This window comes from Carlito syrichta, unplaced genomic scaffold (genome assembly GCF_000164805.1).
Source record: "Carlito syrichta isolate Samal-C Ts95f unplaced genomic scaffold, Tarsius_syrichta-2.0.1 Scaffold302910, whole genome shotgun sequence".
Classification (NCBI taxonomy): Eukaryota; Metazoa; Chordata; class Mammalia; order Primates; family Tarsiidae; genus Carlito; species Carlito syrichta.
In genome coordinates, this window is record NW_007247006.1 from 238,435 (window position 1) to 261,685 (window position 23,251).

The 23,251-nt window shown below is 35.9% G+C and overlaps 1 protein-coding gene across 1 annotated transcript in view; it reads left to right on the plus strand.

Annotated features, from left to right (window-relative positions):
* The window catches only part of NRK (Nik related kinase), a 134,516-nt gene that overhangs the window by 95,752 nt on the left and 15,513 nt on the right, over nt 1–23,251 (plus strand). Inside the window, exons 15-23 of the mRNA XM_008057235.1 lie at nt 4,157–4,224; nt 5,952–6,046; nt 8,543–8,640; nt 9,624–9,988; nt 11,480–11,804; nt 15,994–16,180; nt 16,730–16,885; nt 18,664–18,807; nt 21,343–21,501. Of these exons, the coding sequence (XP_008055426.1) occupies nt 4,157–4,224; nt 5,952–6,046; nt 8,543–8,640; nt 9,624–9,988; nt 11,480–11,804; nt 15,994–16,180; nt 16,730–16,885; nt 18,664–18,807; nt 21,343–21,501 (1,597 nt within the window). The remainder of the gene's footprint in view (nt 1–4,156; nt 4,225–5,951; nt 6,047–8,542; nt 8,641–9,623; nt 9,989–11,479; nt 11,805–15,993; nt 16,181–16,729; nt 16,886–18,663; nt 18,808–21,342; nt 21,502–23,251) is intronic.

Genomic DNA, 23,251 nt, shown 5'->3' on the forward strand with positions numbered 1-23,251 from the left:
GCTGGCCCGGGAGCGGCCACTGCACTCCCAGTCTGGGCGACAGAGTGAGACTCCAACTCAAAAAAAAAAAAAAAAAGATAAATGTTCAGGATCCACTTATGAGAGAGAACATGTGGTACTCAGTTATTTGTTTCTGTGATAGATCACTGAGTATTACAGACTCTAAATCTATCCAAGTTGCTGCGAAGTTGATAATTTTGCCCTTCTTTATGGTTGCATAATATCCCATCGTGTATATGTACCACATTTTTTCAATCCAACCTCTTTCAATGAGCAGCACGGTTGGTTCCATGTTTTTGCTATTGTGAATAGTGCTGCAATAAGCATGTGTGTGCAGGTATCTTTCTTGTAGAATGATTTGAGTTCCTCCGGGTATATTCCCAGAAGGGCGATTGCTGGGTCATATGGGAGGCTGATTTTTAGATTTCTTAGGAATCTCCACACTGTTTTCCACAGAGGTTATACTAGTTTACACTCCCATCAACAGTGTAGAAGTGTTTCCTTTTCCCCATATCCTCTCCAGCATCTGTTGTTTTTTGAGTTATTGATGATGGCCATCCTGACTGGAATTAGGTGATATCTCAGTGTAGTTTTAATTTGCATTTCTTTGATGATTAGTGAGACTGAACATTTTTTCATGTATCTGATGGCTGCTCTTATGGCTTCTTCTGAGTAGTGTCTATTCATATCTTTTGCCCAATTTTTAATAGAGCTACCTGTTTTTTTCTTTTAAGCATATTTTATTTCCTTGTAGATCCTAGATGTTAGGCCTTTGTCAGGAATACAGTAGGCAAATATTTTTTCCCAGGCTGTGGACTGTCTCCCCGCTCTCTTGATGGTTTCTTTAGCTTTGCAGAAGTTTGCCAATTTGATGAGATCTCACTAGTCTATCTTATCTCTTATGGTGTGGGCACTTGGGTTTGATCAGGAGTTGGTTGCCAGTTCCAATTTCCATTTCCATAAGGGTGTCTCCTACGTTTCCTAAAGTTTTTATAGTTTGAGGTTTTTCGTTTAGGTCTTTGATCCATTTAGAGTTGATTTTTGCGTATGGTGATAGATATGGGTCTTGTTTCAATCTTCTGCACGTCGTCAGTCAGTTTACCCAGCCCCATTTACTGAATAAATTCTCTTCTCCCCAATAGTTGATGGTGAAGGCTTTGTCAAAGATGAGGTGGTGGAAAATTGAGGTTTTGCTTCCAGAAACTCTAGCCTATTCCATTGGTCTATATGCCTGTTCTTCTACCAATACCAGACTGTTTTGATTATTGTAACCTTATAGTAAAGTTTAAAGTCTGGAAGTATAGTATTTCTTACTTCGTTTCTTTTTGTCGAGGATTGTTTTGGCTATTCGTGGTTGTTTATGATTCCATATGAATTTCTGTATTGTTGTTTCCAGGTCTGAAAAGAATGATGCTGGTAATTTAATGGGTATTGCATTAAATCTGTAGATTGTCATTGGTAGGATGGACATCTTAACAATGTTGATTCTTCCAATCGATGAGCATGGAGTATTTTTCCATTTGTTTGTGTCATCCTTGATTTCTTTGAGTAATGTTTTGTAGTTTTCATTGTAAAGGCTTTTCACTTCTCTGTTTTAGGAAGATGCCAAGATATTTCATTTTGAGTGAGAGAGAGAGAGAGAGAGAGAGAGAGAGTGTGTGTGTTGTGTTGTGAATGGGGTTGCACTTTTTATTTTGTTCTCTGTCTGTTTGTTGTTTGTGTATGAGAATGCTACTGTCTTTTGCACATTGATTTTATACCTTGAGACTTTACCAAAGTCCTTTATTAGTGCAAGGAGTTTTTCTGACAGATTCCCTTGGATTTTCAAAGTATAGAATCATATCATCAGCAAAGAGGGATAGCTTGACTTCCTCTTTCACTACCTTGATACCCCTGATTTCCTTCTTTTGTCTAATTTATTTAGCTAGGACTTTCAACACTATGTTTAACAAGAAGGGTGAAAGTGGGCAGCCTTGTCTTGTCCCAGTTGTCAGGGAAAATGCTTCTAATTTTTGTCCATTTAGAAGAAATTGAGTTTCCTCTCAATGTGGGTTTATCATAGATGGCTCTTACTATTTTGAGGTATGTTCCCTCTATGCCTAGGTGTTCAATGATTTTTATCAATAAGGATAGATGGATTATATCGAAAGCTTTTTCTACATCTAATGATATAACCATGTGATTTCTATTTTTACATCTGTTGATGCATTTAATTACATTTATGTTCTTGCAGATGTTGAACCAGCCCTCCATCCCAGCGATGAAGCCTACTTGGTCATGGTGGATGATTTTTGAGATGTGTCATTGGATCTGATTTGCTAGAATCTTGTTGAGAATTTTAGTATCTATGTTCATCAGGAGCATTGGCCTGTAGCTCTGTTTCTTTGTTGGATCTTTACCTGGTTTGGGTATCAGTGTGATGTTAGCTTCATAAAATGATTTGGGGAGAGTTCTGTCTTTCTTGATTGCTTGGAATACTTTCAGTAGGATTAGTATCATCTCTTCCTTGTATGTTTTCTAAAACTGCGCTAGAAGACCGTCTGGTCCAGGACTTTTTTTTGTAAGATTTCTTTTTCTTTTTTAAATTTTAAAATTGTGGGGTGCAATTCAGGCTTAGGTATACAAATATTCATTGGGCAGATACCCTTGTTGATGAGGTGTGCCCCCCTTCCCCAAGCAGTTTCCCACTATTGCCAGTCCCACCTCCCCGTCCCCCATGCCCCCGCAGTTTCCGCTACTGTCATTCCTGTTTTTATGGTATTACGATAGTTGTTCAAGGTCCACTTATGAGTGAGAACATGTGATACTCAGTTCTTTGTTTCTGTGAAAGATCACTCGGTAGTATAGACTCTAAGTCCATTCAGGTTGCTGTGAATTTCATGATTTTGTTCTTCTTTACAGCTGCGTAATATTCCATTGTGTATATGAACCACATTTTTTTAATCCAGTCCTCTTTTGATGGGAAGCACGGTTGGTTCAATGTTCTTGCTATTGTGAACAATGCTGCAATAAGCATATGTGTACAGGTATCTTTTTTATAGAGTGATTTGAGTTCTTCCAGGTATATTCCCAGTAGGGGGATGGTGGAGTCATATGGAAGGTCAATTTTTAGAACTTTTAGGAATTGCCACACTGTTATGACCGAGTCTATTTTCTGTGTTGTTATTGGTTTATTCAATGTCTCAATTTCTTCTTGTTTCAAACTTAGGAGGTTGTGTAATGTCAGAAAGTCCTTCATTTCATTTAGGGAAAAACCTACTGTCTTATAGATGGGACTATTTTGACTCTTAAGAGATTTTTAATGATGTGTTTATGTATATGTGTGTGTATGTGTGTGTGTGTGTGTGTGACAACATTTGAAAATCTAGGGTTAGTTTAAAAGAGTGAATGAGTGCGAATTTGAACTTAAGTTCTTAAAATCTGAGTGAGAACTTTAGACTTGATATAAAAAGCAATGTGATAGCATCAAAAGTACATTAAATTAGGAGTTGGAAGACTTGCATTCTGACTTTAGACGTTTCTTTGACTTGATGTAAGATTCTAGAAAAGTCATTTTCCCTCTCTAGAGTAAAGATTCATAAACAGTAATGAGGGTTTTGATTATATGATCTCCAGAATCTGCTTCTATACTAAAATTTAAAGATATAATCAGAAACTATCATTAAGCAATTCTAATATTATACTATAAATAATTATTAAAATAGGATCTATTTATTAAAATTATATTTTATAAGTTGGATTTTTAGAATAATATAATGAAGAAAGGCATTTTCCCATAATTTAATATATCAAAAGAATTTACAATCAAGAATTGTACTGGGTTGGGCACGGTGGTTCATGCCTATAATCCCAGCAGTTTGGGAGGCTGAGGTGAGAAGATTGCTTGAGCCCACGGGTTTAAGACCACCCTGGGTAACTTGGCAAAACCTAATCTCTACAATAGATCAAAAAATTAGCTGGGCATGGTGGTGCATGCCTGTAGTTCCAGCTACTTGTAAGGCTGAGGCAGAAAGATTACCTGAGCCCAGCAGTTCAAGGCTGCAGTGGCTGTGAGCATGCCACTGCACTCCAACCTAGGTGACAGAGTGAGACTCCAACTGAAAAAATAAATAATTAAATAAAGACTTGTACTGAAGTATTATGTTGTGTCTTTAAGGTTCAAGAGAGAACTGTTTCTATGCCTTACAAACAGAATCATGCACACCATGTCAAATTCTCTTTAAGGTATGTGTCTTTGATTTCTATATTCAAATTACTCATGATTAATTATCACATAAAAAACTAAAGCTGGTTTATTTTACACTACTTTCTGTGTGAATTTGAAACTAAAATATCAGTGATAGTGTCATCCCCATTGACATCACTGGTCCACATTTAAAACTTTAATTGCAATGATCTATTGACTAGATCTTTCACATTTGAACATACTTCAATCTTTGTGTTATTTAGTTTGATAATTAGCTGGCAAGATCCAAAATTCAAATTAAAAAATCAATAACAATGAATTATTTGACAACATTCAATTAGTCATTGATGATAAAAAGATATGAAATTTCAAATGACTTTTTGTGCATGTACTACATGATAAAACAAGCTAATTCACAGAATGGGTAAGCCTAAAAATGACCTGCAGTCAAAATCAAATCTAAGACCTAATATTATATCTGTAAAGTATCATATATAATATTGATACTAGTGACTGTATTTTTATCCTTGTAATATCAGTGATCTTCAGTAATTTTCAAAGATAATATTCTGTATTTTATATTGTGCGTGCAATGTGTTATATTTGAAAGCCAAAATTTAAGGTCAGTTTTCTTTGAAATCTCCCACCAATTCACAATGGCAAGAACTTAATCTATATTCATTTACTCAGTTATTCAGTAAATATTTATTGAACACTCATTAAATTCAAGATATTGGATAGTATGGTCAGGTGGCACAGAGTTGATTATATGGAATATGTGTCTTCCTACTTCATAATTTAAAAAATTCCATACATTTAGTTCTTCAGATTTAACTGGTATACAGAAATCTTGAAAAATTGGAAAACAAGACTGGGAACTTTTTCTCTGTACTCAGTGAGTGGGTTGTTATGGTCCATCTGACCTCAAAGGACATAAATCATTTTCATTTTGAGTATTGTTTTTAGTATCATGGAACATAGTTTTAATAAAATCCAATACGTAAAAATCAAACAATGTTAAACTCAGAGTGATTGTTCACTTTACAAAGGATTTTGAATTTATTAATGGCAGATACATTGACTTTAAATATGGTTAAATTTATAAAATTTAAATGAAATGCATGTCTTACCTGAAACCTGGGTCTGTAAAAGAAACTTTTGTCTCTTACAGGACTAAATCAATAACCAAAGTCCTTCCTATATAAAAATACTAAAGTAACTACAAAGTTTAACAGCGCTGGCCCCAAACAACTTTCTAAATTTTATTGAATTAGAATAGTAAGAACGAAAGTCCCTTATCTATACATCTTTCTGTTTATCTATATCAAAAACAGGACATGAAAAAACATGAACTTCAAACATTTAAAATCAGGATAATAACAACAGAATATGTAACATAACAGTCATTTATTTTGTTTATTATGTTAAAATACACTAGCATATTTTTATTGCTGTAGTGTTCAGGTATAATATTGTCTTATTATTAGCTTTAAAAGTTTATAGGAATTTTTAGAAATAAATATATGTGAAGGAAAGATACACTCTTTGGAAACACATTTTTGTTTCTATATTTTGGAAATTGTTCTCTGTTCTAGACAAATTAGGGAGTTTGGGGGAAAATGGAAATTATTACTTAAGCTATATTTTTTCAATTTGATATATATTCATATATTTAAACAAAACTTTGTGTTGGTCTTTATGTTGAATTGTACATTCCCCTTTTGAATGTTAGGACATGGCACATGCTTTTCTGTCTTTTCATTAGTGTTCCTCAGCGGTCTCTTTTGGAACAAGCTCAGAAGCCCATTGACATCAGACAAAGGAGTTCGCAAAATTCTCAAAATTGCCCAGCAGCATCAGGTGATTCAAAGCACAAAGCTTCAGCACTCAAAACACGGAGCTAATGTTTAGCAATTTATATTTCAGAAGTCAAGAAAGAAGAATTTCAAGAAGGAATGAATCAAGAGTATCAGGGAGGTCAAGTAGGATTAGGACCAGAAGTCCATTGGACTTGGCAGTTGGGTGGGCAGGGTTGACCTTTGAAAAATGGAAAATAATTTTTCTGACATTTCTTCTTCCAGTTGGGTAGTAGTTAGGAATATGTCTTGGGGGGGGTCAACTTTATTTAGTTTTTATACCAGGTGAGAAAAATTTGGGAAAGAAACTTGGTAGAGGCCTCTCCAACAGAATAAAATTTATAAGTAGCCATTTGAATGTTGGATGAAATAGTTGTGAGCATGTGTTTTATTTATCAGTTTGTTATTTTGCCTTCCCAAACTGTGAGAGTATCTCATCAATATCCCTAAATGTTACAAACTGATGGTTTTGCTCAGAATACATGAAAAATTAATCAATCAAATCATAGAAAATAACCTCAAAAGCTGATATGAATTTCAAACAAGTGTTTTATTTTTAAGATGTGTTTTTGAGATAATTTATATGAATTACAGACTTGTTAAATATTAGGATAAACAAAACCAAAAATTATGCCTTGGATCATGAAATCTGGCATTAGCTAGTTTTAAGCAATCCAGGTAAGTTAAGAAAGAGAAAAATGCCTGATTGAGTCTCTGAGCCATCAATAAAAATGTAGCATACAGATTTTATTAAATTAATAATAAAATATAGATATACTTCACTTTTCAAAAAATAAATATTTGAAGACCAGAACTCAAAAACCAAATTCTTCTTCTTAAGAGACTAACATAATGATTGAATTATTTCAAATAGTAGTGTCTCATCATGCACAAATGCTATGTTGTGAGAAATAAAATAAACCTCAGTAAAGAGTAAATTTAGGTTTTTTTATTCCCCACAGAGTCTTTTCTTTCTGGTTTGATTTGGGCTAATTTTACTAATACTGTGTAAACAACAAACAATTTAAGGTTTATTAATGTTGTATTTTTGAAATAAGAAAATTCTGGATTAGGCCCAAAGCAGTCATGAACACTGATGGAAAGGAGTAGGAATAGCATCTGGGAAGACAATAGTTAAGCTTTTTTTAGCTCCCAAAATCTGTTATTTTATTGAGTATGCTCCACAGACCATTTTATATTCCCATGAGATCACATGCTTCATCATGGAAGAAATCAGAGCACCTTACTACAGATTTTTCTCAAAATCTCCAAACACTCACTTGAGCTTCTTACTAGGTCTACTAATACATCAAAAGATTTGAAAGAAATAGTTTCCTGCAGAAAAATAATAAACAGCAAAAGTTTAACAGTGCCAAAGGACAGAACACAAGCGGTAGCATGTGTTCAGTGTAATGTCTCAAAAGACAGCAATGTTTACAAATGTTCTATGGAGTTGTGGGGTCTATACTTTGGCTATATATATGAAGTCTGAAAATAAAAGAAGGAAATTGTATTTATCTTTAAAATCCAAGCTCATACAAACAATAAACAGGGACCTGAGTGGTCCCTTAGTGAAACCTTTTCTCATCCCTGAACATTCACTCAGGCCTGATTTTTAGGATTGTTAAAAAGCCTTGCTGGATTTCAACCACAGGTGTTACTTACCAAACCACAACCCAATATCCGAAGCTAAACTTCCAAATCAGATAAATTTGTCTTTTAAATGGGAATTTTTATACTATAGAATTGAGCTGTTCAGTGTGGTAGCAACTAGCCACATGAAAATTAAATAAAATTAAAAAGTCATTTCCTCAGGCACACTAACCATATTTCAAATGCTCAGTATTGATTTGTGACTAGTGACTACTGAATGTAGGACATTTCTATCACTGCAGAAAGTTATATTGTACATTGCTGCTATGGAAAGTTTCTCACCTTTATAAAAACTCGGTCCATTTTCTCTCTTCTCAGTAGTTAACTCTTCAACTGTGTTGAAATACATGAGGATATATCATTGGGTTGAAACCAAGGATGTAAGATTGCAGAGTCAGCTTTCCTCTTGGGAGTTTTGAATAGTTTATCATCTAAGCATACACTGTTGTGCTACTTTTCTACCCATTAGTAGTGAGGCCAGGGGTACTCCCAGCTCTTCCTATTTTGATACTTTCATTTCTAAAAAAAAAAAAAAAAAAAAAATGGATCTACCTGTCAGTCATTAGTCATACTGTGTACTTCCTCACATAGATAGAGTAAAATATTTAGTAAGTGTACACATAATATTGAAAAGCCATGTAGGTATACAGATGGAACAAAACTTGAGTCTTCTACTACCCCCTGAAAACAGAAGTTAGGATCCTGGCCCCATGAGAATGTATCAGGTGGTACTTCCTGAGTAGAATCACAGAGGCTACTAGAAAAACAGCAAGAGATTGAACACTATACAAATGAAGGCAATGGTTATAATCACCACTGTTACTAATGTGTTTTTGACATTCCATAGAATCTTCTTCTGAGGAAGAGAGTCCTGTGACTGGAAGGAGATCCCAATCATCACCACCTTATTCTACTATTGATCAGAAGTTGCTGGTTGATATCCACGTAGGTTTCCATCTTAACACATTTAGGTTATTTAAAAAAAAAATTCATTTATTTTGACTTACACTTTCTCACTTTCACTTAAGGAAGGAAAAGTTAAAGAGTTGTTTTTAAAATTAATCTATTAAAATAGATCAACTGCTCTATAAACACACAGATACAAAATCTAGAAATTAAATTGAAGTGGGAAAACTCTTAGCCAATCAGTCAATGTACTTTTTCATATTCGTGTGGCAGTTAGGACATCTTTGAGAGAAGAGTGACAAGAGCTACTTTTAAAAGCAAATCTCAGATTAATAGGTAGAAGTTAGATGCTCAATTTTTAAAATAGCATTCCTGGGTGCTGAGGCAATCTATAAAAATAAAATATTTAGTAAAAAATAAAGTGTTCTCTGATTGTGTAAGTGAAAAGGATATTCTCATTTTTTGCAGTGTGCTATCAGATTATTCTACTTTTGTAATTACCCTTGTGCTACCATATATAAATTCCTTCCAGCTTGCCAGAAAGTTGGTACATGATATATACCAGACTTAAAAATACATATTAATTTGCTTTTTATACATGTTTAAGATATTTTAAGACAACCTATGGCATGTAAAACTAGAGCTGGAAAATTAACTTATCAATTTCAAGAGCAGTGTGTTAACTCCAATGTCAGGGAATAAAGCAAAAGAAAAAAGTTACTGTATTTATAGAGCATCAAATCACCAGTTCTGCTTTTCAGAATCAAAAACAAATGTCAACTCTTCAGTAAACAAGTAGAGGGAATTTTTTTTAAAGTGAGTAAATTTTGCCCTATATAATCCAGAAAGACTACTAATAATCACAGTCTAAGTTTTGGCATCTCATCCTCAATAAAATTTTGGCTCTATATGGTGAGTGGACATCTTGAAAACATATTTTATAATGTCAGCTTGAAAACTTTCCAATCTAGAAGAAAATGAAAAGCTACTAGAGATTACATTAACCTTTCTTGTGCACACAGGTTCCAGATGGATTTAAAGTAGGAAAAATATCACCCCCTGTATACTTGACAAATGAATGGGTAGGCTATAATGCACTCTCTGAAATCTTCCGGAATGATTGGTTAACTCCTGCACCTGTCATTCAGCCACCTGAAGAGGATGGTGATTATGTTGAACTCTATGATGCCAGTGCTGATATTGATGGCAATGATGACGATTCCAATGATGCTTATGAAGATACCTATGACCATGACAATGGCAATAATGACTTGAGTAACCAGGTTGACCAGGTTAATGATGGCTATAAAAACCATGATGATGATGGCAACGATGATGAGTCTGTTGATGACACAGATAATTGTGATAATGCACCTAGTTGGCCAAGGTTTGTTTTTCTGTATTATATATACTACTCATATTTTATAACTTCAGGACTATTTGCATCTTTGATTTATTTTCAAAATTTATTACTAAGAAGGTGAATGAATTTCACTTGCATATTGGTAAATGGTTTTATTTTCAATAATAGATCTTAAATTCTTCTAATGTTCTATCACCTAATTTTTCCTATAAAATTAACATTCAGGTATTTATTCATTTTTTAATAACTAGATTTGTCTTGCTGTTTCTGTTAAAATTAATTCCACTAAATCATCCTACCCTATAAACCATAGTGAGCATGAGAAATGGGGCAGCAAAGGAAGTATGCTACTGAATAACTGTAAGATGAAGTCCTGGTATTTACAAACATAGCTATGTATTTCTCAAACAGTTCAGATATCACTCTGTATATAAAAAATTTAAGATATTCCTTATCTGGCTAATTGATGGAGAAATTACCAATAGCTCTTTTTGTTTCTTTCTAACTAAAAAGCCTACCAAAAATTCCATTGTCAAATAAATTTATTCTTAGAATTCCCACATGCATATATGCTTCATGTATTTATGCAAAATGAGAGTATTGAGACACTTTGTTAAGCTTGGTATTTTTAGCAATGAATTAAATGACTATCTTAATTCCATAAGATATGAGGTCCATATTACTGAACTTAATGTTGTGAGTAATAGACCAATGGAATTCTACAGCAAAGCAGTCAGTGCACATGTTAGAAAATCAAAGCAGATGTTACAATTAATACAAACTAGATATATTGCAAAAATTATTCAAATATGTTGTGGTTGAGTCAAAAATATAGGTTTGATCATTCATGCGGCTGTGAAGCTTCTAATGCATAGCCTATTATTTAAGAAAAAAGTCCAACCAGGCTCAGTGGCTCAGCGTGTAATCCCTCGCCTTTGGGAGGCTGAGGTGAATGGATTGCCTGAGCCCGCGGGTTCGAGACTCGCCTGGGCAGGCGAGACCTCATCTCTACAATAAATCAAAAAATTAGCCGGGCATGGTAGCGTGCACCTATAATTCCAGCTACTCAGAAGGCTGAGGCAGAAGGATGGCCGGAGCCCAGGAGGTCGAGGCTGCGGTGGCCAGGAGCAGCCACTGCACTCCAGTCTGGGCGACAGAGTGAGAGACTCCAACTCAAAAAAAAAAAAAAAAAAAAGAAAGAAAGAAAGAAAAAAGGCCAAGTTCCTGCTACTAATCTAACACATGCACCTAAGAAATAGTGCAAGTTATTTTCCCTCTGCCGTCCAAATGCAAACAGGGAATTGACAGTTACCATGGTATTAATTCAGTATTTGAGATTGACAAGACATGGGAGCATTTTCTTTTCTATATCATACCAAATGTTCACATAGAAAAAAAGGGATGCCTGGACATGGTAGATATGTGTTAGAAATGTCCTACTTCTGTTTCATTTGCTAACTTTCAAATGTGTTTTTATTGCGTGGCTTTCTTTCATTAATCGGAGATTGTTATCAGGGCAAGCTATGGCAGAGATGGAAGATACAAGCAGGATGGTGGTGATGGAAAAGTAGTCTACAGAGGCTATGGAAGCCTTAGAGCCAGTAGAAGACATGGAGGAAGGGCAGCCAGTGGAGGCAGTGCAGCCATTGGAGACCAGGAGGGACATAAAGCCAATATAGGCAGTGGAAGAAGAGGCAGCAGGGGTAATGGAGGTAAGGGAGTCAGCGGAACCAATGAAGAGAGTGGAGCCCTTGAATTCAATGGAGAAGAAAATTTCTCAGAGATGTATGGTCCAAGATTTAAGAGACTTGCATCCCAGGACTTTGAACATCAACAGGAGGTAATGTATCATTTGGAAAAGATAATGAACTCCTCTCATTGTGACTGTGTTTCTTCATGTGACACGTAGCATTTCCAGCCATTCCAAATAGATTTTAACCATGTATTCCAAAGCCTTTAACATGTTCAATTATAGGTGTGTAGGTAGCTTACTACTTCTAAGTTGGATGGTTCCTATTTACTTCTAGGGACAAAAATCTATTTCTCTGCCTTTATCACTCAGATCACATGCTTGGGATAGCATCACTTGACACATGCAATTAAAAAAATTTGTCTTCAAAAAATATTCTTTGAGACAAGTCTCACTTTGTCACCCAAGTTGGTGTGTGATAACATGATCTAGCTCACTGCAGCCTTGAACTTCTGAACTCAAGCAATCCTCCTGTCTCAGCCTCCTGAGTACTCACCGCGACAGAAACAACACCAAATCCAGCTACTTTTTTCAGATAGAGTATTGCTATGGCCCAGGCTAGTCTCAAACTCTTGGCCATAAGTGATCCTCCTGCCTCAGACATGAGTCACCACACCTGGCTCCTTTAATCTTTTAATTGGCACGTGATAATTATACAGATTTATTGGGGTACAGAGGATATTTCAATAAATACAATATGTAATGATCACATCAGGGTAATTAGTATACCCATCATCTCAAACATTTATCCTTTATTTGTGTTGAGAGCATTCAAAATCCTCTCTTATAGCTATTTGAAAACACGCAATAAATTCTTGTTAACTAAGTCATCATACAGTAATATAGAACACTAGAACTTATTTCTCCTATCTCATTGTGATTTCGGGTTTCTATCCCAGAAGAACATGCCAGTTTTACTGGCCTAGTGTTGGTTTCCCTGCTGTGCAGAATCAGAGTAATGGCCTTTCCTGGTTCCAAGCTCTGAGCTATTGGGGTCATGGCACTTCAACCACCCATGCGTATGCTTGGTTGAATAACAGTGGAAACCCAAGGCTAGAGAGGCACAGTGGTTACTGTTCCCCAGAGCACAGTGCGCTTCAACAGTGGTCCTAGTTTTAAGGTGGTACTGGGCTGTAGCTGCTTGGGTCATACTGGGTGGGGGGAGTGCACAACATTTGCTCTTAATCTGGAGCAATACAGCCATGTGAATACCAAGCACCTTTCCAAACTGAACTCAAGGCGTACAAGGACTGCAGGATTCTCCTGTAGTAAGGACTGCGAGAGTCTGTGGTGGCAGTGGTGACTAATGGAAATCTTCTGCTTACCTTTTCTCCACAAGGAGAAGTTCCTCCTAGCTCTGAACAGATCCCGGCAGGGGAGGTAGGGCAGCAGAGGCAGAGTGCCTCGCTTCCCTCTCTATGCTGCTATTTCGAACTGCAGTGCTACACGGGCACCTCATCACTCCCTCACAGCACTCCAGTGCTCTCCCTCAGACTCTCCAGTTGCATTTCAGTTGCTTATTCGTTCCCTTGGTCCTTTTTTGTGAGGGGGATGGGCACCAGGCACCACTAATCAGCCATCTTGCTGATGTCACTCCAAGTAGAGTCAACTATTTTTTTCTGGAAAGAGTTCTTAAGTTGTGGTAAAACATACATATTTTAAATTTACTACTTTAACAATGCTTAAGTGTACAACTCAGTTGCATGTATTACGTTCACAATGTCGTGCAACCATCACTACTATCAGTTTCCAGGACATTCTTCTCATGACATAAAACTCAGCAATTAACTCCCAGTTCCTCCTCTCCCAACCCCTAGGTAACCACTATTCTACCTTCTATCTGGGTTTCTTATGTAAGTGGAATCACGCAGTATTTATCCTTTTGTGTCTGGCTTAGGTCAGTTAGCATGTTTTCAACATTATTCATGTTGTAACATGTTAGAATTTGTTTCCTTTTTTAGGAGGTATAATAGTCTATCTTATGTACATATTGCATTTTTTTTTTTTGAGTTGGAATCTCACTCCGTCACCCAGACTGGAGTGCAGTGGCCGCTCCTGGTCACTGCAGCCTCTCCCTGCTGGGCTCCGGCGATCCTTCCGCCTCAGCCTTCCAAGTAGCTGGAACTACAGGCACGCGCTACCACACCTGGCTAATTTAATCCATTCATCTGCTAATGGAAACTTTAGTTGTTTCTACCTTTTGGTTGTTGTGAATAATGCTGTTGTGTATATTCGTGTACAAATATCTGTTTGAGTCCCTTCTTTAAGTTCTTTTTGGTTTATAGCCAGGATTGGTATTGCTACATCATATAGTGAGTCTATGCTTAACTTGTTGAGGAACTGTTAACATGTACAATTTTAATTGAAGTAATGTACTGTGTTTAGACAATGACTTTGTCATTCACAAAATACTTACTGACATTATAAATAGACTTACGATCATCAAGTAGCTCATAGATGCTCAATCAGTGGGAATTGGCACAGAAAAGATCTCCAGGAGCAAGTGTTATTTGAACTAATTCTTGACAGATGGGGAGTATGTGGATATATAAAAATACAGGCGGAACTTTAGACAAAGAAAATATAATGCTAGCCTACTTTCCCACTCTGTTGTCTTATCATATAAACTGGCTTTGAAGATTCAGACTTTTTCATGAATAGGTGCTCCTTGTGCAAACTGTTTCCTCTGGAAGCCTGCTCCCTTACCTTTTCTCTGCTTGTTGAATTAATTATCCTTCATGATCCAACTGAAATATCATCTTTGATTTTCCAAGGTATAAATATGTACCCTTTTCTCTGTGCTTGCAAGCATTTTGCCCGTTGCTCCATTTTAGTACTTATGACATTGTAGTTTGGTTATTTGCTTATTGACATTTCATAAGATTAGATTATGAACTCTTAAGAGGAACGACCTATAACTAGTCCCTCCTTGATGAACTCACCCAACCTCAGAGTCTAGCCTAGGACATGATCTATGTCAGACGCACAATAATTATGGAAGAAAACAACTTTAAAAAGGAAAGAGCCTGTAATCCCAGCACTTTGGGAGGCCGAGATGAGTGGATTGCCTGAGCCTGCAGGTTCAAGACCAGCCCAGGCAACTTGGCGAGATCTTGTCTCTACAATCAATCAAAAATTAGCTGGGCGTGGTAGGGCATGTCTGTAGTTCCGGCTACTTGGAAGGCTGAGGCAGAAGGATCGCTGAAGACCAGCAGGTCAACGCTGGCATGGCCGTGAATGTGCCACTGCACTCCAGCCTGGGCGACAGAGTGAGATTCCAACTCAAAAAAAAAAGGGGAAAGAAGGAAAAAAAGGAGATAAGAAAACCCTCTAAACGGTTTAGTTATCTTCAGTTATTTTAATGAATCTTTCAGAAACTCACAGAGTGAGTGGATCTTCCTTTTATTTTGATTTAAAGAGGACAAACTGCCATATCATACTTTCATGGTTGAAAATATCATAAAAAACAAGCGTCAACAAGGCAGCCCAACTCTTTCAGTGCCAAGAATCACTTTTTAGACACAAAGAAGAGCTTATCAAGAGACAGACTTACCAAAAATAAGTGGTATGTTTTCCTACAGGATAAGGCATGCCAAATTAATTGTTACATTTTTTGACTTTTATCCTTTAATATCTTCTCTGTAAGTTAACGGAAGCAGGCTAGATTTTCAATGTAGCATGTTCACCCTCTTGAATTTGTGTTGGGTAATTTTCCACCATTACCTTTGTCATTTTAAAATTCTCCCTGTAGCTTTTTTATGCTTTCAGTTTTGTGAAGGTACCTTAACACAGTGGAACAGATATCTTCACACTGTTTTTTTTTTTTTTTTTTAATTTTTAAAAATTTTTTTCAGGAGGTTGTTTTTCAAGTGGTTGTTTGGCATAGCATAGCTGAATGTAAACTTTAAAATTAAACAGACTTTGGTTTAAAACTCTGATTCTTCTATTACTTGCACTCTGAACTTTAGTATTTTTAGGTAAATTGGGGATAATTATACTTATTTGTTGAGTAGTGGCAAGGATTCATAAAGACATATAAATAACATACCTAGCACAATACCTAGTACATGGGAAAAAAATCTGCAAATGTTAGGTCCTAAATTGTACAGTTAGGGACTTAAAGCTCCTTGCGTTTCTCCTCTGACATCAGTCATCTCAATAGTAGGTTAGTTATTTCTTGTCTGATGACATTGTCATATTCTCTTTCTCAAATGATCCTTGGGCATATTTCTACCACTGCTAAACTCCTAATAAAATTTGGTTTTTGCACTTCTCTTAGGAGCCAGGTGGTAGACGTAAGACCTCAAATGCCATTGACTCAGGTGCTGCAACCCCAGTACTTGATGATGAGAATGACTGTAAGGATACATCAGAGTCATCAACACAATTGGGTTTTTCTGCCAACCACTCCTCTCCTTCCAAAGGTTCTGGAAGGGTTGCTGATGCTGACTTTGCCAGTGCCGTTTGTGAGTGTGTTTAATATAATCTCTAAATGCTGCTATCTACTCATATACTAAATAGTGTATAACACTGGTTCATAATCTAACAGGAAACAAGTCATTCTGGTATTCACTTGCATAAATTTAGATTCAGTATCAACAAAGGGGCCTGAATGAAGCATATTTGTATACCTAACCCTTAACTGTACCCCACAATATCAAAATAAAAATATTGATAAAAAAATTTAGATTGAGAAATGCTTTTAAAAATTGAGTCCTCACTGAATCTTCATGGTACCTTAATTTGAGCTACAATTGAGAAATTGAATTCTTCATCTGAATTATTTTTGCATTCCAATCACAGTAACAAAATATATTTGTATTTAGTAATATATTTTAAACATCATGATTTGTCTTGTCTGATGCTTTCAGAGTTACTGAAAAGATACTTCTAGGAAAACACAAAACACACTAAAGGAAAATAAATTTGTCTAAGCTGTATCTCATTCGTGGAAACACTCTAGTGCATATAGCATATAGACTAGTAATTAGTAACTTCCCCTTACTTATTTGCAGTATATGCTGGATTTGTGGAAGTACCAGAGGAAATACCTAAGCTACCCTCTGAAGTCAATGTTAATCCACTCTATATTTCTCGTGCTTGTAAAAAACCACTAATCCACATGTATGAAAAAGAATTCACTTCTGAGATCTGCTGTGGCTCTTTATGGGGTGAGTTTGTTTTCCTAATACCAAGTTTTTTTTTAAGAATTTTTTTTCATCTACGTAGAAAACCTGTGAAAATCATAGACAAAACACATTTGTTTGCTGTTATCAAATCATTATCAGTCAAATAAAAATGTATTTTAGTAGCTAATTTGCTAAAAATTGGTTTAGCTGATTTTTGTCACTCACTGCAGTTTGATGTTTGAATTGATGGTCCCAATCTTTTTATTCTATTTTATAATTTGAATTAACTTGACTAAAAAATAAAATTGGACTTGATTACGATTATTTGAAAATTGAAGTTTAGTATTTCTAATTTAGGGTAGTGTTCAGCATATGACTCCTAATGAAGTATTACAAGAAAAATGTCTGCAGGAACTTGTTTCTAAAAAAATCTCAAGGATTTGTTGAGGAAGTTCCTTCTATAATATCTTAACTTTGAAAGACTTTTTTCAGTGCTTTGTTTTGAAGAATTATACCAGTAATGCTGAGGCAATATATTACCCCACACCAGTCTGAATTGTAAATGAAACAGAATAAACGAATGCAAGGAGAGGAGAAATACAAAGTAAATGTCAACCTGACTTTAATTTCATAGGTTTTGTTTAATGTATGATTGAACAAGGGTCATGGTTTTAAATTTAAAATAGAACAGGATAGCAAACATTATAATTATATGAATTGAAGAACTTAGAAAAATGGCATCTCAAAGCTCTGCTATTTTCATGTTCACACAACAAGGAATCATAAATATTTCAGTCAGTTAACTACTCAGAAATGCAGTTAATGTCAATAAATTATTTTTATAACTTGTGATTTTATATTTTGAAAAATAAAAGATTATAGTAAAGATTGCCTATACTTTCTCCTCCCTCCCAAATTTCCCTGTGGGAGGAAAATGCAGTTTCTAAACCTGCAATTTGTCATGAATCAGAAAACTAGTAAAGAATATAGTGGGGAAATGAAAGCAAAAACATTCATCTTTTCCTCTTTTAAACCCAAGGAGCACAAATATCCTCCAAGCAGAAGGAAGACTCTGACATTGTCTCCTCTGTTACATTACTTGGCTCATGGTCTCTTATGCTAGTTTATGGGGAAAATTTTCTACAATATTCTGAAATGTAATTGAAGTTTAGTTCTATCTTCTGTTTCTTTTGTAAACAAGGCTTATATTTGAACAAATAGAGCCAGTTGACAAATAAAAAAAGAGTGTAGGAATTTAGATACATGAAGGTAGGTATTAATTTCACAGGCATTTAGCAATGTTAAATTTTGATATATGCATAAACATAGAATCATTCAATTTGAAAACAATTATTTACATGTAATTATCTTTAAAGCATTAAAACCTTTAGTTATGGTTAGGAATGATAAATGAACTGAATTGAATTTGTATGTGCTAAACTAAGGATGGTAATTTTCAAATTTCCAATCAGTTGAACTGATTTTGATAAAGTTTAGGGCACCGTTAAATGGTGCTAAGATACATAATAAAGTTATGTTTGCAAGACAGAACACCAGAAACCAGCTAGTAAAATATTGCCAGAGGGAATTATCTCCTATATTTTCATGAATTTCAATGAAACTTATTCTGTTGGTAGAGAGTACATAGTTACACAGTGGGAAGTCATCATTAACCTAAAATGGTAAGTCACCTTTACATAGATTAGCACATTGGAATAACAGACATAGTAATTTTTTACATAGATTAGCACATTGGAATAGCAGAAATGCAAGTACAATAATAATTTTAGCTAATATAGCACTTTTTAATATATGAACAGGAGTCAATTTGCTGTTGGGAACCCGATCTAATCTGTATCTGATGGACAGAAGTGGAAAGGCAGACATTACTAAACTTATAAAGCGAAGACCATTCCGCCAGATTCAAGTCGTAGAGCCACTCAATTTGCTGATTACGATTTCAGGTTTGTTTATGAACTAAAATTAGCTAAGTAATTACGCAGATTAATTAGATTGCAAACTGGGTTAAAGACCTTCTTAGGTGTAAAAGATCAAAGTAGAACACTTTCATAGGAGAACACTTTAAATATAACCTTTAATTGGGACACCAGACTTTCATGCTTGTATTTTCTTATCTATTTACAATTTAAACTAACTTCCTAGCTTAGGTTAATGTTAAGAAAAACCACGCTATTTGCATCCTTGGAGTAGCTTCCTACAACTTCACAGCTCTGATTCTCATCGACTAATGCACAAGGACCACACCAACATCAACCATGTGTCTTTCTTATAATGTATTAGAAGCAACAAGAGCAAAGTGGACAATAACCGGATATAAAAGAGACTTGTCCCTGGCAAAGCCTTATCACGAGGACCTACAGACAGAGTTAATAACAAGAATGAATCCCCTAACTATACTTTGCCAAATAGTAGTTGAATTTCTTAGTTTGGATCAGTCAGTGCCTGAATCTTTGTATAGGAGAAATCAAATAAATGAGTTTTAAGAATGATTGTGAATACTAAACAGAACATAGTATCAGGAAAGCACCTGCATTAAAGCTGACTATAGGCAAAAGGTGACTGATAAAAGGAGAGAAGTAAAAAAAATATGGCTTGGCGATACAATAAGATGATGCTAATAACAGATATTTATATGGGTTTATATATTCTTATAATATATATTTTGTATATAATTAGTGTGCAAATTGCCATGTTGCACACTAATGATTAGGCATAGTCCTAATATCTTTCATTTTGCTTTAAATTTTGGTTAGAGAAAAAACCCATAAGAATATACTCAGACTTCATGATTTTTTAATCATGCTTCATGGTCAGTCAGTTACAATTGTTTGAGGTACACAGAAGTAATATTTACTTTTTGAAAACATCTGGTGACTTACAGACCATACATCTAGATAACAGATCAGATTTGGTTTTACTTTTTCTCCAGCTTTCTCTAACTCAAACGCACCCTTCTTTAATGCTTGAACTTCTCACAAATGTGGATTATTTTTGCATCCAGTAGTACTGACATCAATACAGGAAGATACTCAATAGTTAAAATCACAAATATATTTTACCATTTAAGAATAGAATGACCATCGACATAGATATCTGAACCCTAATTTTGCTTCAAAACTGTTATATAAAAACATATTAAAGAGCAATCACATAAGAATCCTATTGTTGGGCCTAGAAATTTTGTAATAATAAGCCCTAAGAATGATGAAGAAAAATGAAAATAAAGTCACTATATAGGAAAAGAAATGTGTGATTTTCAAGGCCTGGTTTCCTGACTTAATGTAAGAGTTTAATGGAATTTACAATTAGAAAATTAACGTTAAATATAAATTGGATTGAAGGAAAAATAATAAAACTGTTCAACTATTTTATAAGCATACTAGAATGGCAGAACACAAAGAGACCTTTCCTACTGGCCCTGAATGCATAAACAGTCAATATTCAGACATCCCACTTATAACACTCACATTACCAGGGACAGCTTCTAGGTCTCTGAATTCCAGAGAAGTCATCACTTAGTGAATGCCAAGATGCAAATAAGTGGATAGTAGTTATCTTGCCTGTATACTGGCAGTCTTTTTTTTTTGAATTGGAGTCTCACTCTGTCACCCAGACTGGAGTGCAGTGGCCGCTCCCAGCCTCGACCTGCTGGGCTCCGGCGATCCTTCCACCTTAGCCTTCCAAGTAGCTGGAACTACAGGCGTGCGCTACCACACCTGTGACTTATTTCTTGATTTATTGTAGAGATGAGGTCTCGCCAAGTTGCCCAGGCGGGTCTCGAACCTGCGAGCTCAGGCAATCCACTCACCTCAGACTCCCAAAGGCACGGGATTACAGGCTGAGCCACCGAGCCCGGCTGACTGGCAGTCTTAAATTGTCCCCCAATGTGTCTTAGATCCACTTTTGACAGGTACACATGTAGACACTGACTATTTATTGGAAGTGAGAGACTAAGACAGATTTTGCTATCACATTTCCAAACTCTGAAGGGGAGACTCTGATGCAGTGAAGTTTTTAAAAGCTATTTTCACCTTATTGAAAATATTTGGTTAGAAAAGCAAAAGGCCACTTCGCAACAACTTGGATGGATTTAGAATTGATCATATCCAGTGATCTATCACAGAAACAAAGAACAGAGTACCATATGTTCTCACTCATAAGCGAACCTTGAACAATTATCATAATACTATAAGAAAGGGATATGAGTAGTGGGAAACTGCCAGGGGAGGTGGGGCGGGATTGACAGTCGAGGGAAACTGCCAGGGGAGGGAGGGGCACACCTCATCAACAAGGGTACCTGCATAATCAACATTTGTATACTTAAAACTAAATTGTAACCCACATCTTTAAAAGAAAAAAAGTAAAAATATACCAAGATATGATTGATTTTTCAAAAAGCAAAATGCCTTTATGTTTTTGTTCTTCTAATATTTGAAAAGAAAGACTGAATTGAAATACTAGCTTTTCTTATCTATCAGGCCATAAGAACAGACTTCGGGTGTATCATCTTACCTGGCTAAGGAACAAGATTTTGAATAATGATCCAGAAAGTAAAAGAAGGCAAGAGGAAATGCTGAAGACAGAGGAAGCCTGCAAAACTATCAATAAGTTGACAGGCTGTGAACACTTCAGTGTCCGTAAGTCACGGATTATGTTTACTATAGCTATAAAAATTTTGCATCCTTTCATTTGGTGAAGTACATAATTATGAAAGGCAAAGTAAAGAAAAGGAAAAAAAAATGCAGATTCAAAAACAAGGATTATGAATTTATTGAGACATCTTCCAGGTCTTTCATGCTACAGCTTTGACTGTTTTTGATAAAATATTGATTAACTAAAAGAGCAATTGAAGTTCAGTTTGATTTACTTTCTCACCTTTCTTCCTTTCCTGGTCACCATAAATATTCCAGATAAACCAAATTTTTTCCTACCTCAATATAGCTTCAGTTATATAAGTGGTCTTGATGTATTTTCACCAACCTGGGAAAATTGCTATAATATTTTCTTTCTTTGGAGCAACAACAAAATAAAACTTCTCTAAATATCGACTAGTAAACATCTATGATGAATCAGAAAGTCAATTCTTCTATGATCTGCCAACTCTTGCTCCCACTATCCATATTCATGAGAATAATCACTATTTTCTCTCTAATTAGAGGGTTTTCATATCCCTTGTCTCTTCACAATCATCCACTGTGAAATGGAGTAGTAACTCCAGAGGCTCAGAATCCTGCTCTCAGCTATCAACAACTGTGAAGTAATGTCATGCCATTCTTATTTCTAAAGAAAATGCCCCTCTACTCAAAGCCTTCTTGTGTTTCTTTCCCTCTTCATTAATTGTTCCTTCAAGCAGAACTGATGACATAGGTAGGGGATAACTGGAATAACATTATATAAATTGCAACAGGATGTTTCTATCCTGACTGACCACCTGCATGTAAAGTGACTTTCCCAGGATAGGTTTTCATATGTGTGTACATATGCATACATACACAATTAGAGGGGAAAATGAATACCCAGATAATGTAAGCATTAAATAAAAGCACTACTTTCTTCTAGTTTTAGGTATCACTTCTCTCCTCCAAATCATATTATGCAAATTTGATAGGCCCAGAGGTGAAAAATATCCCTAGATGTTAACCCGGGAGATTATATAACAAAACATATCCTAATACCTTGTAAATGTTTAGTTTAATAAGAGATCATTACAAAGGTAGTCATTTTGCAAATCTGTGATCTTGGTAAGGTGACAGACTAGTTAAGTCCAGTTTTCCCAGCTGACCCCATTTCAATCCACCCCAGCTCTCAGAACAACAGAGCATTTGTACCACTGACAGGTGTAGCAGTAGCATCTTCACACAGGAGAATAGCGACAGATCATACTTCTCTGGTAGTTGCATTCCTGACCTATGTAAAATTTGTGGGAATGTTTGTGGGAAGTGTCTTCTTTTTTTTTTTTGAGTTGGAGTCTCACTCTGTCACCCAGACTGGAGTGCAGTGGCTGCTCCCGGCCACTGCAGCCTCGACCTGCTGGGCTCCGGCAATCCTTCCACCTCAGCCTTCCAAGTAGCCGGAATTACAGGCATGCGCTACCATGCCTGGCTGATTTTTTGTTTGTTTGTTTTTTGATTTGCTGTAGAGAGGAGGTCTCATTGCCCAGGCGGGTCTCGAATCCGCGGGCTCAGGCAATCCACTCACCTCAGCCTCCCAAAGGCGTGGGAATACAGGCTGAGCCACTGAGCCCGGCTGGGAAGTGTCTTCTTAAAAGAGGGGTCAGCACAAAATATCAATCAGGTTCAATCTGTTCCATAAAAACCAGAAGGAAAACCAGGCTCGGTGGCTCAGCCTGTAATCCCGCGCCTTTGGGAGGCTGAGGTGAGTAGATTG